Below are 16,420 nucleotides of genomic sequence, written 5' to 3'. Positions count from 1 at the left end.
TTTGAATCGGCTGCTATTACCAGGAATGAAGAGCTATGTAATTTGACTGACTTGTGTGTCTTCCTTAAATTTTAGCAGCGTCTATTTATAGTAGTATATTTATAAAGAAAACGACTAATGTCTTTATAGTAACAATTTGGTTCAATAAGCTTATACTGCAAGTATTATTACTTTCATGAGTTTTGTATACTAAAATATTTTGATCGGTCAAAGACTTCACTCTTAATTCACACATGAAAAGAAAGAATTATATTTCAAGTCCAAGACAGTTTGGGGGCTTGATAGTAAGATTTGGCTGTTAAACAACAGCCAACTGTGTCAATTGTGGCTTGCAACGTCCCTGATTTGTATTTTAGGCAAAATACAAATAGTTTGTATTTTGTTTAGAACAATAGTGTTTAGTACAAATGTATTTTGTTTAGAACAAATATTGTTTAGAACAAATGTTTAGAACAAATAGTTTGTCTATTTTTTCTTTGTTTCTGAGACATTGAGGATAAAAAAAATTGTCTCCATGGGGGGACGCAACAATTATAAATAAGTATGCATGATAATGACGTAGTCTTACAATTATTTTAGGGAAGATTAGCTGCAGTAATATGTTTCTGAAAAGTCAGGAATAGAGATATGATACTAATTATACTTTATTTTAGTTCTTCCTAAAAAAAACAGCATGTAAAAGTCAAGGGCATATGACCTTTTCTTTTAATATAACACACGTTATAGAATTCCAATGTATTTAACGATTAAAAACATATGATTTTTTTTCTAAATAGGGCAGAGTAATTTCAAATCTTAGTTATCGTGATATTCGTTCATGTAGTTTATGTACGTTTATAAAATGTTCCTCATAATACAGTTTTTCAAATTCTACATCAAAGATAGCTTAAATGGGTTTGAAACAAATATTCTACACGCAGCGTCTGTTGATAGAAGTCCAATTATAAAAAAGTTACTTGAAAGCTTGCTAGTAGCAACTTGGTTCGATAAATTTGTACTGCAAGCATAAGTAGACTACTTTCATGACATATATGTTTAAAAAAATTGTCAGTGGTTAACAGCTTCACTTCTAATTCACACTTGGAAACAAAGAATCATCACTGAAGTCCAGGACAATTTGGAGGCGTGATAGTAAGATTCTATTGTTAGACAGCGGCAAACTTTGTCTTACACCGCAACGAACAGGGATTTGATCAAAATAAGAATTATCTAATGACTTAAGGCGAAATTAAGAATGGGAGTATATATATATATATATATATATATATATATATATATATATATATATATATATATATATATATAAATAAGTTGTCTGTGTGTGTGTCTGCGTTTGTCGAGCGACGTCATGTTTGTGTGTCGACTGACGTCATGTTTGTTGACTGACGTCATTTTAAGGATTGAGCTGTATGCATCAAGAAGTTGTTTGTCGACTGACGTCATGTTTGTCAACTGATGAAATTACATACCGGGACACAAATGACGACAGGGACACAGGGAATATAAATGACGACCGGGAACCTCAAAGAGAAATTACAGACTGGGACACAAATCACGAACGGGACACAGGGAATATAAATGACGACCGGGACACAGAGACACAACTACAACGGGGACGCGGGGGGCACAGGCGGGATATATAAATGACGACCGGGACACAGGGATTGTTCGAATAGAAATTACAGACCGGGACACCGGGACACAAATGACGACCAGGACGCCGGGACACAGGGAATATAAATGACGACCGGGACACTCAAAGAGAAATTACAAACTGGGACACCGAGACACAAATGACGACCGGGACACAGGGAATATAAATGACGACTGGGACACAGGGCACATCATTAGAATAATGAGGTATAGATCTGAATACGGATTGTTTTTCCCATGGACAATTATATGTTGCATGTTCAAGAGTCAGTAAACCTGACAATCTATTTATATGCACAGACAATGGGACAGCGAAGAATGTTGTATATTCGCATGTTTTACGTAGTTAAAAACATAAAAAAATAACATAAATAGTCATTAAAGATATTTAAGACATATATGTTCACGTAGAAATCTATTAATGTTTAAGTTTAAAATGACTGATGAACTTACAATGGCAAAAGCCGATGAAGATGCTCAAAGAGTCTATGCCAAAAAACTTGCTGCTGATAGAGAAAGTCAGAAAAGAAAGCGTGCCGAGGAATCAAAAGAACAGCAAGGAAACAGGCTTGAGGCTAAAGAACGCAAAACCGCGCAGTTAGATGAAGATCCACCTGGACAGCGAGAGTCAAAACATATCAAAACTGAAAATGATAGCGATGATGATTGGGTTTGGGATTTTGACTTGGATAAGGTCATCAATGCCTACCAGATTTTAGTTAAAAAAAAACAAAGGTTCGGCGATATGTATTTCAGTGAAGCTGAAAAATAAAGAAGAAAAAGAAAACTGAAAAAAGAAAAAATGTAAAAAACATGACGACCGGGACACAGGGAATATAAATGACGACCAGGACACGCTGAAAAATAAAGAAGAAAAAGAAAACTGAAAAAAGAAAAAATGTAAAAAACTAAAAAATACTAAAAAGAAAAAACACTCAAAGAGAAATTACAGACCGGGACAGAGGGAATATAAATAACGACCGGGACACTCAAAGAGAAATTACAGACTGGGATACCGGGACACAAATGACGACCGGGACACAGGGAATATAAATGACGACCAGGACACAGGTATTTAAGAATATCGTTCAAAGACAAATTTTTAATTGTAAGAAGACCGTTGAAAGAGAAATTTCTAATTGTAAAATGACTGAAGAACCTACAATGGCAACACCCGAGGAAGCTGCTCAAAACGAATGTATTCAAGCCGAAGTAGCTGAGTTGGTAAAGCGTTATGTTTCAGGTTCTAGGTCCGAGAGGCTCCAGGTTTGAACATTGGCTTTAGCATTAATACAAAAGAAGAAAAAAACCAAAAAAGGTAAAAACTACAAAAAAACTAAAAAGAAAATATATATATATATATATATATATATATATATATATATATATATATATATATATATATATATATATATATATATATATATATATATCTTTTATATATATAAAAATAAGTTGTCTGTCTCTGTAACGATGACTCTGGTCAAACATTTTCAGATCAATTGCTGGCAATTGGAAACGGAAAGCTCCCAGTAGTGGGAAATTCGCAATTTTTACGTAGTTTGAAACACATATATAAATCTATCTATTTTCACAGGTGGGACACAGGGACACAACTACAATGGCGCGTAACTAATATGGCGCGTAACGACTTACGCGCGCGGGGGGGGCACGAAGCGCCCCACCAACTAGGTGTTGGGGTGGCGCGAAGCGCCACCCCAACAGCTAGTATATATATATATATATATATATATATATATATATATATATATATATATATATATATATATATATATATATATATATATATATATATATACACTAGCTTTTGGGGTGGCGCGAAGCGCCACCCCAACACCTAGTTGGTGGGGGCGCTTCTCCCCCCCCCCCCAAGCCCCCCAGCGCGCGTAAGTCGTTACGCGCCATACTAGTTACGCGCCATTGTAGTTGTGTCCCTATGTCCCACCTTTGAATATATATATATATATATATATATATATATATATATATATATATATATATATATATATATATATATATATATATATATATATATATACACTAGCTTTTGGGGTGGCGCGAAGCGCCACCCCAACACCTAGTTGGTGGGGGCGCTTCTCCCCCCCCCCCAAGCCCCCCAGCGCTTGTAAGTCGTTACGCGCCATACTAGTTACGCGCCATTGTAGTTGTGTCCCTATGTCCCACCTTTGAATATATATATATATATATATATATATATATATATATATATATATATATATATATATATATATACACTAGCTTTTGGGGTGGCGCACACCCCAAAACATATATTACACATATATTACAGCTAGTAATATATATATATATATATATATATATATATATATATATATATATATATATATATATATATATATATATATATATACACTAGCTTTTGGGGTGGCGCGAAGCGCCACCCCAACACCTTGTTGGTGGGGGCGCTTCTCCCCCCCAAGCCCCCCAGCGCGCGTAAGTCGTTACGCGCCATACTAGTTACGCGCCATTGTAGTTGTGTCCCTATGTCCCACCTTTGAATATATATATATATATATATATATATATATATATATATATATATATATATATATATATATATATATATACATATATATATATATATATATATATATATATATATATATATATATATATATATATATATATATATATATATATATATATATATATATATATATATATATATATATATATATATATATATATATATATATATGTTTTTAACTACGTAAAACTTGCGAATATACAACTTTCTTTGCTGTCCCATTGTCTGTGCATATAAATAGATTGTCAGGTTTACCGACTCTTGAACATGCAACATATAATGGTCCATGGAAAAACAATCCGTATTCAGATCTATACCTCATGATTCTAATGATTGCCCTTGAGCTTTGTTGATGGTGATTGCTAATCGACGATTCCCTGTGTCGCCGTCGTCATTTATATATCCCCCTGTGCCCCCCGGCGTCCCCGTTGTAGTTGTGTCCCTGTGTCCCGGTCGTCATGTATATTCCCTGTGTCCCGGTCGTCATTTGTGTCCCGGTGTCCCAGTCTGTGATTTCTCTTTGAGGGTCCCGGAAGTCATTTATATTCCTTGTGTCCCGGTGTCCCGGTCGTCATTTGTGTCCCGGTTTCCCGGTCTGTATATACATTCGTTTTTTATATACAACATATAATGGTCCATGGGAAAACAATCCGTATTCAGATCTATACCTCATGATTCTAATGATTGCCCTTGAGCTTTGTTTATGGTGATTGCTAATCGACCATTCCCTGTGTCGCCGTCGTCATTTATATATCCCCCTGTGCCCCCCGGCGTCCCCGTTGTAGTTGTGTCCCTGTGTCCCGGTCGTCATTTATATTGCCTGTGACCCGGTCGTCATTTGTGTCCCGGTGTCCCAGTCTGTGATTTCTCTTTGAGGATCCCGGGCGTCATTTATGTTCCTTGTGTCCCGGTGTCCCGGTCGTCATTTGTGTCCCGGTGTCCCGGTCTGTATATACATTCGTTTTTTAATTGGTCTTTTTTAGGTTTTAGTTTTTTACCTTTTTTTTAGTTTTTTTAGTTATACCTCATGATTCTAATGATTGCCCTTGAGCTTTGTTGATGGTGATTGCTAATCGAACATTCCCTGTGTCCCCGTCGTCATTTATATATCCCCCTGTACCCCCTGGCGTCCCCGTTGTAGTTGTGTCCCTGTGTCCCGGTCGTCATTTATATTCCCTGTGTCCCGGTCGTCATTTGTATCCCAGTGTCCCGGTCTGTATATACATTCGTCTTTGAAATGGTATATGATGAAATAATTTTTTGTATTTTTCCCCTTTTTTTCTTTTAAGTTTTTTGGGTTTTTGCTTTTTTTTTAGTTTTTTTATTTTTAGTTTTTTTTTATTTTTATTTTTTTAGTTTTGTTTTTCTCCTTTATTTTTCATTTTTTTTCTTTTTTTTCTCTTTTTTAGTTTTTTTAGTTTTTTAGCTTTTTTAGTTTTTTATTAGTTTTTTGTTTTTTTCTTTTTAGTTTTTTTTTATAGTTTTTTACCTTTTTTTAGTTTTTTAGTTTTTTTTACTTATGTCCTGGTCGTCATTTATACTCCCTGTGTCCCGGTCGTCATTTGTGTTCAGGTGCTTTGTTGATGGTGATTGCTAATCGAACATTCCTTGTGCCCCGGTCGCTTTCTCTTTGAGTGTCCCGGTCGTCATCTATATTCCCTGTGTGCCGGTGTCCCGGTCGTCATTTGTGTCCCGATGTCCCGGTCTGTAATTTCGTCAATCGAAAACATGACGTCAGTCAACACAGAAACATGACGTCACCTGACAGACCCACACACACAGACAGACAACTTATTTTTATATATATATAGATGTATTAGCTGTTGGGGTGGCGCTTCGCGCCGCCCCAACACCTAGTTGGTGGGGGCGCTTTGTGCCCCCCCCCCAAGCCCCCCGCGCGCGTAAGTCGTTACGCGCCATATTAGTTACGCGCCATTGTAGTTGTGTCCCTATGTCCCACTTGTGAATATAGATACATATATATATATATATATATATATATATATATATATATATATATATATATATATATATATATATATATATATATATATATATATATATATATATATATATATGTTTTTAACTACGTAAAACTTGCGAATATACAACATTCTTTGCTGTCCCATTGTCAGTACATATAAATAGATTGTTAGGTTTCCGTATTCAGATCTATACCTCATGATTGTAATGATTGCCCTTGAGCTTTGTTGATATTGATTGCTAATCGACCATTCCCTGTGTCGCTGTCGTCATTTATATATCCCCCTGTGCCCCCGGCGTCCCCTTTGTAGTTGTGTCCCTGTGTCCCGGTCGTCATTTGTGTCCCAGTGTCCCAGTCTGTGATTTCTCTTTGAGTGTCCCGGGCGTCATTTATATTCCTTGTGTCCCGGTGTCCCGGTCGTCATTTATATCCCCCTGTGCCCCCCGGCGTCCCCGTTGTAGTTGTGTCCCTGTGTCCCGGTCGTCATTTATATTCCCTGTGTCTCGGTCGTCATTTGTATCCCGGTGTTCCGGTCTGTATATACATTCGTTTTTTTAGTTTTGTTTTTCTCCTTTATTTTTCATTTTTTTCCTTTTTTATTTTTTTTCTTTTTTAGTTTTTTTTAGTTTTTTAGCTTTTTTAGTTTTTTTATTAGTTTTTAGTTTTTTTTCTTTTTAGTTTTTTTGTAGTTTTTACCTTTTTTTTAGTTTTTTTAGTTTTTTTTACTTATGTCCCGGTCGTCATTTATACTCCCTGTGTCCCGGTCGTCATTTGTGTCCCGGTGCTTTGTTGATGGTGATTGCTAATCGAACATTCCTTTTGTCCCGGTCGCTTTCTCTTTGAGTGTCGTCATTTATATTCCCTATGTGCCGGTGTCCCGGTCGTCATTTGTGTTCCGATGTCCCGGTCTGTAATTTCGTCAGTTGAAAACATGACGTCAGCCGACACAGAAACATGACGTCACCTGATCCACAGACAGACAGATAACTTATTTTTATATATATAGAAGATGTGCCGGTGTCCCAGTCGTCATTTGTGTCCCGATGTCCCGGTCTGTAATTTCGCCAGTTGAAAACATGACGTCAGCCGACACAGAAACATGACGTCACCTGATCCACAGACAGACAGACAGACAACTTATTTTTATATATTTGCGTCATACTGCTCTTTAATTAGGCAACACTAATGTGCTGCCTATGGTTATAATTTTCCCGATGCTGTATTACCATTACATAAATATTTAAAAATAAACTAACCTCTTGTGAACTTTTCCGTGTCTTTTAATATACTGTATACTTGGTTTTTCGTCGGCAAGACAATGTTGTTGACGGGTAGCGACCTAAAACAGAATAACTTATAAATTTTAGCTTGTTTTCACGTTTAAATTATTTATTGAGGGTGAGGGGAGGGGAGAGGTAATTTGGTCTTTTTAAAAGTTTAAACCCTCGGTTAAAGTTTTAAAAGACCAAAATTCATAAAATGTTAATATAACAGATGAACGCCGAATCAATAAAAAAAGCTGTTAATTTAAATACTATCATCTCAACAATCAAGCGTTCTGAAGATATAGAGTTTTTCAAAACAGAAACCTCTTTAGTATGTAAATAGTGACGGAAATTGCAGTAGTGAGGCCATAGGGGATACAGAAGATACAGCCTTTTTGGGCTCTAAATGGTACCTATACTAAACTAGAGCATTTACCTACTTACACATTAGCTTGTCCTGACAGGTATCCGACGCTTACATAATTTGCATAACCAGTTTACTTAGTAACTAGATCTGGTGAATGACCTATATATAACTGTATGGGCATGATTAACAAGATAAAGTAAATCGTTTCATTTGATTTCAAATTCGACGAATAGATTTAAGATATAGTATTGAACTTTACTTAAAGCATCTATATGATATACATAGCGTAACCCCTTGTATCATCATTTTCATGGGAATGAAAGCTTATATCATCGCTTCTTTTAGAGGGAACTTATGATCATCCATGTCCCAACCTCAAAAGGACCCAATATCCATCTCCCAAATTTTTTTCCCCCCTTTTTGTACTTGTTTCTTTTGTACTTAAAATAAAAATTTAATTGTGATATTTTTGAAATACGAAATGAAAATGATATAGATATGTTGGTCGTGATTTTTCCTTTTAGAAAATTTTTTTTTGTAGTGATACTTTTCTTTTTTTATTTCAAATTTTTTGGACTGAATTTCTAGACTCAAAATTTGTAGGTTATTAGTAGCTGGTTCTGTCAAGTTTTTTTTTATACAACATACAACATAGAGAGTCACATACAAACACACAGTTCTAGACAAACAAACACAACAAGACAGACAAGGGGACAATCAAACACCCACTCAAACACATAGGTACAGGGAGAGAGAGAGAGACGAGCAAATATCCGCTCAGACACAAAGGCACAGAGAGTGGGAAAGATAAAAACATATACAAACACACAGATTTAGACACGCAAACACGGAAAGGCAGACCCGGGACAATAAAACACCCGCTCATACACATAAGCATAGCAAAAACACATACAAACACACAGAGTCAGAAACACAAACACACAAAGAGACACAAACAAACCACCACTCAGACACACAGTGACAGAATGAGAGAGATAAAAATATATACATACAAACACACAAAGATAGACACGGAGACAAGCAAACACCCACTCAGACACATTTACACAGATAAAGAGAGACAGGCAAACAGCCGCTCTAATACAAAGACACAGAAAGAGAAAGACAAAACATCTAGAGAGATGAAACACACATGCAGAGAGAGTGGGAAAGAAAAAACACATACAAAAACACACATTTAGACACAAATACACAAAGACAAACACGGAGACAAGTGAACAACCACTCAGACACAGAGGCACAGCAAAAACCCGTACAAATACAGAGTCAGACACACAAACATACAAAGAGAAAAAAAACTAAACCCCCCGCAGACACACAGACAGAGAGAATGAGAGAGATAAAATATATGCAGACACACAAATCGAGACACACAAACATACAAAGACGGGCACGGGGACAAGCAATCATCCGCTCAGACACACAGGCTCAGAGATAGAGAGAGAAAGGGATAAAAACACAAACAAGCAAACAGAATCAGACACACAGAGACAAACACAGAGACAGGTAAAACCCCGCTCAGACAAGCACCAGCTTGGGGACATGCAAACATCCACTCGGGCACATAGGCACAGAGAAAGAGAGAAAGAAAAGAACAAAGAAAAATACACAGGTTCAGACATTCAAACACACAAAGAGACAGGCACACAAATAACACCCACTCAGACCCACAGGGATAGTGAGAGAGACAAGCAAACAGTCCATCACACACACAGGCACAGAGAGAGAGAGAGAGAGAGAGAGAGAGAAAGGGAGAGAGAGAGAGAGAGAAGGAGACCCCCACTCAGACACATAGACAAATAAAGAGAGACAAAACACCTACAAACACATAGAGTCACACACAAAAACATACGAACACAGACATGTGGACAAGCGAACTCCCGCTGAGATCCACAGCCACAGAGAGAGAGAGAAATAAATAAAAGCACTTCTGACTAAAATTTATTCAGCTACAATAAGTTCGTTTATTTTCACTTAGCGTGGCCCGCCAGGCTAACTGAACCTAAGCGCACATAACTTAAAAGCAGTTAAACCAATTTACCCTAGTTGTTATTAACTAAAACACTCGGGACTTATCAGTTAGCTGAGTTTATTGTAGTCAAAATTGCTTTTATTTCTCTCTCTCTCTCTATGTTTTCTCTCTCTCTGTGCCTGTTTGTTTAAGCGGGTGTGTGCTTGCTTGTTTGTCTGTCTTTTTTTGTTTTTCTGTCCCACTCTGTGTGTCTGTAGGTGTCTCTCTCTTTTGTTGTGCATATGTATCTGAGCGGATTTTTGCTTGTTTGTCTCTCTGTGCCTGTTTTTTTTTTACTGACTGTTTTCTTATCTCTCACTACACCTCTGTGTTTGAGCAGATGTTGGCAAGTTTCCGTGTCTATCTTAGCGTGTGTTTGAATCTCTGATTCTGTGCTATATTATTTGTTTTTGTCACTATCTCTCTTTATTTTTTTTCTCTCTCTCTCTCTGTCTCTCTCTCTGTCTCTTTCTCTCTCTCTCTCTCTCTCTCTCTCTCTCTCTCTCTCTCTCTCTGTCTCTCTCTATAACTCTTTCTGCCTGTGTGTCTCAGCCACTATTTGCTTGTTTTTATGTGCTGATAATAACAAGTAAGGTTTCAATAATGCAATAGAGGAATCTCTTTATATCAGGCAAGAGTTTGATAATGTAGCGCAAGATATTTGATAATTACAGACAAGTTTTGCTAATATCACACTGGATTTAGAATTAATGGGCTAAAATTATTATCAATAACATAACCTTTTATCATATGGCATCCTTCCAAAAACAAAATCACTTAACACATCCAGCTGGTAATAGCCTAAGAATTCTAAGTTAAAAAATTCAGTCCAAAAAATTTCAACAACAAACATTGATTTTCTAATAGGAAAAATCACGACTAACATACCTATATCATCTTCATAGTATCACAAGTATTTTTTGTTTTAAGTATATTTATTGTCTTTTAAGACATAAAAAAGGTTGAAAAGGTTTCCAATTAAAAAATAAATAAGAGTTAAAAAAAATTAAGTTCAAAAGAAATTACGTACAACAAAAAAAGGGGGGTGGTAAAAAGTCGGAGGGGGGCATTGGGCGCCTTTGGTGGAACATGGATGATCTTAAGTTCCCTCTAAAAGAACTGTTAATATAAGCACATAATTAGCATGAATATGATTATACAAGCGGTTACACTATGCACATTATATAGATGCTGTTAAATAAAGTTCAATACTGCATCATAAATTCTATTAGTCCAATTTTTAATCAAATAAAACGATTTACTTCATCCTGTTAATCACACCAAGACAGGAACATGTAGGTCCTTCACTGGATATAGTTACTAGGTAAACCGATTATGCAATTATGTAAGCGTCAGATACCTGTCTGGATATTCTAATGTGTAAGCAGGTCAATACTCTAGTTTAGTATAGATAATTTTTAGAGCCCAAATATGGATGAATCTTTTGTAGTATAAATAAGCTTTAGTGCTTTAATAAATGTGTATCTTCAGTAGTGCCTATGACTCCACTACTACTTATTACATTGACTTTCTACATACTTTATAGACCAACACTTAATTTCAAAACTTTTGAGTTTGACCAAGAAACCAATAATTTGATCACTAGGTTTGTAGTGATAATCTCTATTCACATTTCAACAAAGTATAACAGGCTGAGCTTGATAACTGGGGTACCAATCATGGGGAAGAGGGGACTATTGCCCCTTTTAAATTTTGACGATATTTTTTGTTGCATTTTATTTTTTAAATTGAATGGAAAAAAATTACCTACACTAGACTTTTGAAAAAGTTTATTCCCTACGTTAGACTTTTTTGTATCTTTCTTCAAAAAACTTGAGAAAAATCCCCTCCTCCTTACATTTTCTAGAATTGGCACTTCTACTTGATAATATTTTCAGTGGCTTGGCATTTTAAGTTTTCTTCCTGATGCAGTTAATTTGACTTCACAAATTAACGTTAATTTGACGTCATAAATTAACAAACTAATTTGTTAATTAACAAATTAACTTACCAAGTAAACCCTACCTTTTCCGTAAAGGCCAGCTTATCGTTTTCACGTCTACGTTCTCTGTCCACTACATTAGCTAAGGCCTTTATTATTGTGTGTTCAAGAAAACGATTGGCCTAAACTATAATCACCAATTTAAAATTATTTGAGTTTCAAAATATTATAAATTGGTATTTTCTTTGTATGATAAGTGCAGATAAAACCAAAATATTAGCCTCTTTTACTGACCATATAAATACAGGTTTGACCCATTTTAGGATGAAGGTTACAACATATAATTAATTATAATTGGCTTCTGGTACGCATCCATTTTGTTTTGGCTCCAGCAGAGAAGGGCTGCAACTTATGACCCTGCAGTCTATTCTTGAAAGATGATTTATTGGTAGGGTTGCCACCACTAGCACAAATGTGCTATTGTAGCACTACTTTATTATTTTTAGCAATGTAGTTCACGCTTTGGGTTGTTAAAATGACACGAGAGGTATATTTTGGAGCTATTTTAGTGCTATTACAGTCAATTTTTGTCTAAATCAACAGACATCGCTGTATAGAACCCAAATTTGGTAATTGTAGCTCTTTAGGAACTGATCGTAGTGGCAACTCTGTTTACAGGCATATATTATAATTGTTTGCCAGTTTACTTTCGTGATAAAAAAAGAAACTATAATTTTGTACCATAAGGAGCATAATTGAAGCTAAAATCCTGGACTCATAAATTTACAGTTTTATTTACCTAGAGATTAAACTGAGAGTCTTCATATAAAATGATATGAGTCTTATATATGACATAAGAATATTTGTATGACATTTGTATGACATGAATAATTATGTATGACATATGAAGACTTCATATGAGTCTTCAATAAAATGAAAATGACGGGGCGTAAAAACATAAAAAGAAGAAAAAAACATTAAGACATAAAAGCAACAACAGTAGAATGAGTTGAAGCTTCATAAATTACAGCCTAATCGACAGATTGACAAGAATAATTATGTATGACATATGAAGACTTCATATGAGTCTTCAATAAAATGAAAATGACGGGGCGTAAATAGAAAGCATAAGAAGAAGAAAAAAACATTAAGACATAAAAGCAACAACAGTAGAATGAGTTGAAGCTTCATAAATTACAGCCTAATACGAAACAAAAAGAAATCGACAGATCAAAGCGAAAGATTAGCCATTTTTCTCATGCAAAACAGCGAACAGATAGTGGAAAGAGAAGAAACACTATTTTCATTTAAAATCAGTTCACTCCAGATATTAAAACAGAACAAGAGCTAAGAGCTCATATGGCACTTGTGACGAGGCGAGAAGAGCTAAGAGCCAAGAGATCATACGGTATGAACTCTAACAAAATTCTATGAATCAATAGATTGATTTAAAAAGGAAAATAAGAGGCTTAATGCCGGTCAGGATTTAAAATAAGAGCTCTGAGTCACGATGTCCTTCTAAATATCAAAATTCATTAAGATCCAATCACCCACTCGTAAGTTATAAATAACTAATTTTTTCTAATTTTTTCTCTCCCTTTAGCCCTCCAGATGGTCGAATCTGGAAAAAATGACTTTATCAAGTCAAATTATGCAACTCCCTGACACGCCTATCAATTTTCATCGTCCTAGCACGTCCAGAAGCACCAAACTCGCCAAATCACTGAACCCCTCCCTTCAACTCCCCCAAAGAGAGCGAGCCCAGTACGATTCTGTCAATTACGTATCAAGGACATTTGTTTATTCTATCCACCAAGCTTCATCCCGATTCCTACACTCCAAGTGTTTTTCTAAGATTTCCCCCTCCAACTCCCCCCAATGGCAAACGATCTGGTCGGGATTTGAAATAAGAGCTCTGAGACATGACTTCTTTCTAAAAATTAAATTTCATTAAGATCCGATCATCTATTCGTAAGATAAAAATACCCCAATTTTCACGTTTTCCAAGAATTCTGGTTTCCCCCTCCAAATCCCCCCAAAGTCACAGGATCTGGTCGGGATTTAAAATAAGAACTTTAAAGCACAAGATCCTTCTAAATATCAAATTTCATTAAGATCTGGTCACCCTTTCGTAAGTTACAAATACCTCAATTTTCAAATTACCCCCTCCAATTCCACCAAAGAAAGCAGATCCGGTCCGGTTATGTCAGTCACGTATCTTAGACAGGTTTTTATTCTTCCCTTCCAGTTTCATCCTGATCTCACCGATTTAAGTATTTTCTAAGATTTCCGGTCCCCCCCCCCCAACTGCCCCCCCCTAAATATGAAGTTTCATGAAGATCCGATCACTCCTTGGTAAGTTAAAAATACGTCATTTTTTCTTATTTTTCAGAATTAACCCCCACCCCCAATAGATCGGATCCATTCCAATTATGTAAATCACGTATGTAAGACTTCTGCTTATTTTTCCCACCAAGTTTTATCCCGATCCCTCCAATCTAAGCGTTTTCCATGATTTTAGGTTCCCCCACCCCAAACTTCCCCCAACGTCACCAGATCCAGTCAGGATTTAAAACAAAAGCTTTGAGAAACGATATTCTTCTAAATATCAAATTTCATTGAGATCCGATAACCCGTTCGTAAGTTAAAAATACCTCATTTTTTCTAATTTTTCAGAATTAACCCCTCCCCCAGCTACCCTAAAGAGAGCGGATCCGTTCCAGTTATGTCAATCATGTATCTAGGACTCGTGATTATTTTTTCCACCAAGTTTCATCCCGATCCCTCCACTCTAAGTGTTTTCCAAGTTTTAGGTTTCCCCGTCCCAACTCCCCCTCCCAATGTCACCAGATCTGATCGGGTTTAAAATAAGAGCTCTGAGCCACGATATCCTTCTAAATATCAAATTTCATGGAGATCCGATCACCTGTTCGTAAGTTAGAAATACATCATTTTTTCTAATTTTTCAGAAATATCCCCCCAACTATCCCAAAGAGAGCGGATCCGTTCCGTTTATGTCAATCATGTATCTAGCACTTGTGTTTATTTTTCCCACCAAGTTTCATCCCGATCCCTCCACTCTAAGTGTTTTCCAAGTTTTAGGTTTCCCCCTCCCAACTCCTCCCCACAATGTCACCAGACCCGGCCGGGATTTAAAATAAGAGCTCTAAGACACGATATCCTTCTAAACATCAAATTTCATTGAGATCCGATCACCCGTTCATAAGTTAAAAATACCTCATTTTTTCTAGTTTTTCAGAATTACCCCCCCCCCCCCCAAACTACACCAAAGAGAGCGGATCCGTTCCGATTATGCCAATCATGTATCTGGGACTTGTGCTTATTTTTTTCATCAAGTTTCATCCCGATCCCTTCACTCTAAGTGTTTTCCAAGATTTTAGGTTTCCCCCCTCCAACTCCCCCCAATGTCATCAGATCTGGTAAGGATTTAAAATTACAGCTCTGAGACACAATATCATTCCAACCATCAAATTTCATTAAGATCCCATTACCAATTCATAAGTTAAAAATACTTCATTTTTCTATTCTTTCCAAATTAACCGACCCCCCACTCCCTCCCCCAGATGGTCAAATTTGTAATTAACCGTCCCTGATACGCCTGCCAAATTTCATCGTCCTAGCTTACCTGGAAGTGCCTAAAGTAGCAAAACTGGGACCGACAGACAGACAGACAGACAGACCGACAGACCGACAGAATTGGCGATTGCTATATGTCACTTGGTTAATACCAAGTGCCATAAAAACGGTAGAACTAGGGACAAAGGAATAGGTAAAAAGTCAGTTTGTTATTTTTAATAGTTGAGTTTTTCAATGGATTAGTTGAAATAACAGAAAAACAAAACAACCTTAAGGCCGTCGAGACATACAAGCCTGCAAAAAAAGAAGATGAAAAACATACAGGAAAATGTAGCTATGTGAGCCTACGTTGAAGCCTTTTCGGAAATAGAAAGAATTTTCAAAACTGTAAATCCAGTCTCTCCGTCTATTACTGCTTTTTAAAAGAATATATATATATATATATATATATATATATATATATATATATATATATATATATATATATATATATATATATATATAATGTGTATATATTATATTATATGTACATAATATAATAGGTATATAATAAAATATAATATGTAATATTTATGAGTAATAAATATAATATGAATAAATATAATAGGATTTATTTGTATGTATTTCTGAAACCTAATAGCCGAGCCATTACTATCACCCTTAGTGGTAAATTACACACGACTTTAACCCAGTATTTGATATTTTTCGCTTGTAATTTGTTGAGTTGAATAATTGTTTTTTTAAGCCTGGGACTTGTAATTGTAATAGTAATCAGAATCAAGATTTAAGGCATTTAAAAATAAAAACAAGGAAGCTTGAAGAAGAGAAATTTCTATTTGTAGGTTTGAATTTAACAAAAGATACTATAGATTAATAGGAACAACTATCACATGATGCCAAACCTATGCTCATTCACCATTAACATATGTATAGCCAGATTTACCATGGAGTAATGCTAACATTATCAACATAGTCATAACAAATATATGACTA

At 35.9% G+C, this 16,420-nt stretch overlaps 1 protein-coding gene across 4 annotated transcripts in view; it reads right to left on the bottom strand.

Annotated features, from left to right (window-relative positions):
• The window catches only part of LOC136040389 (BTB/POZ domain-containing protein 6-like), a 396,184-nt gene that overhangs the window by 35,955 nt on the left and 343,809 nt on the right, over positions 1 to 16,420 (bottom strand). For all 4 annotated transcript variants that reach the window (XM_065724657.1, XM_065724660.1, XM_065724658.1 and 1 more), the window contains exon 2: positions 7,481 to 7,563. In XM_065724657.1, the coding sequence (XP_065580729.1) occupies positions 7,481 to 7,563 (83 nt within the window). The remainder of the gene's footprint in view (positions 1 to 7,480; positions 7,564 to 16,420) is intronic.

This window comes from Artemia franciscana, chromosome 20 (assembly GCF_032884065.1).
Source record: "Artemia franciscana chromosome 20, ASM3288406v1, whole genome shotgun sequence".
NCBI classification, from domain to species: Eukaryota; Metazoa; Arthropoda; class Branchiopoda; order Anostraca; family Artemiidae; genus Artemia; species Artemia franciscana.
Note: the sequence above shows the minus strand (reverse complement) of the source record. Positions and strands in the feature narration are given on the sequence as shown.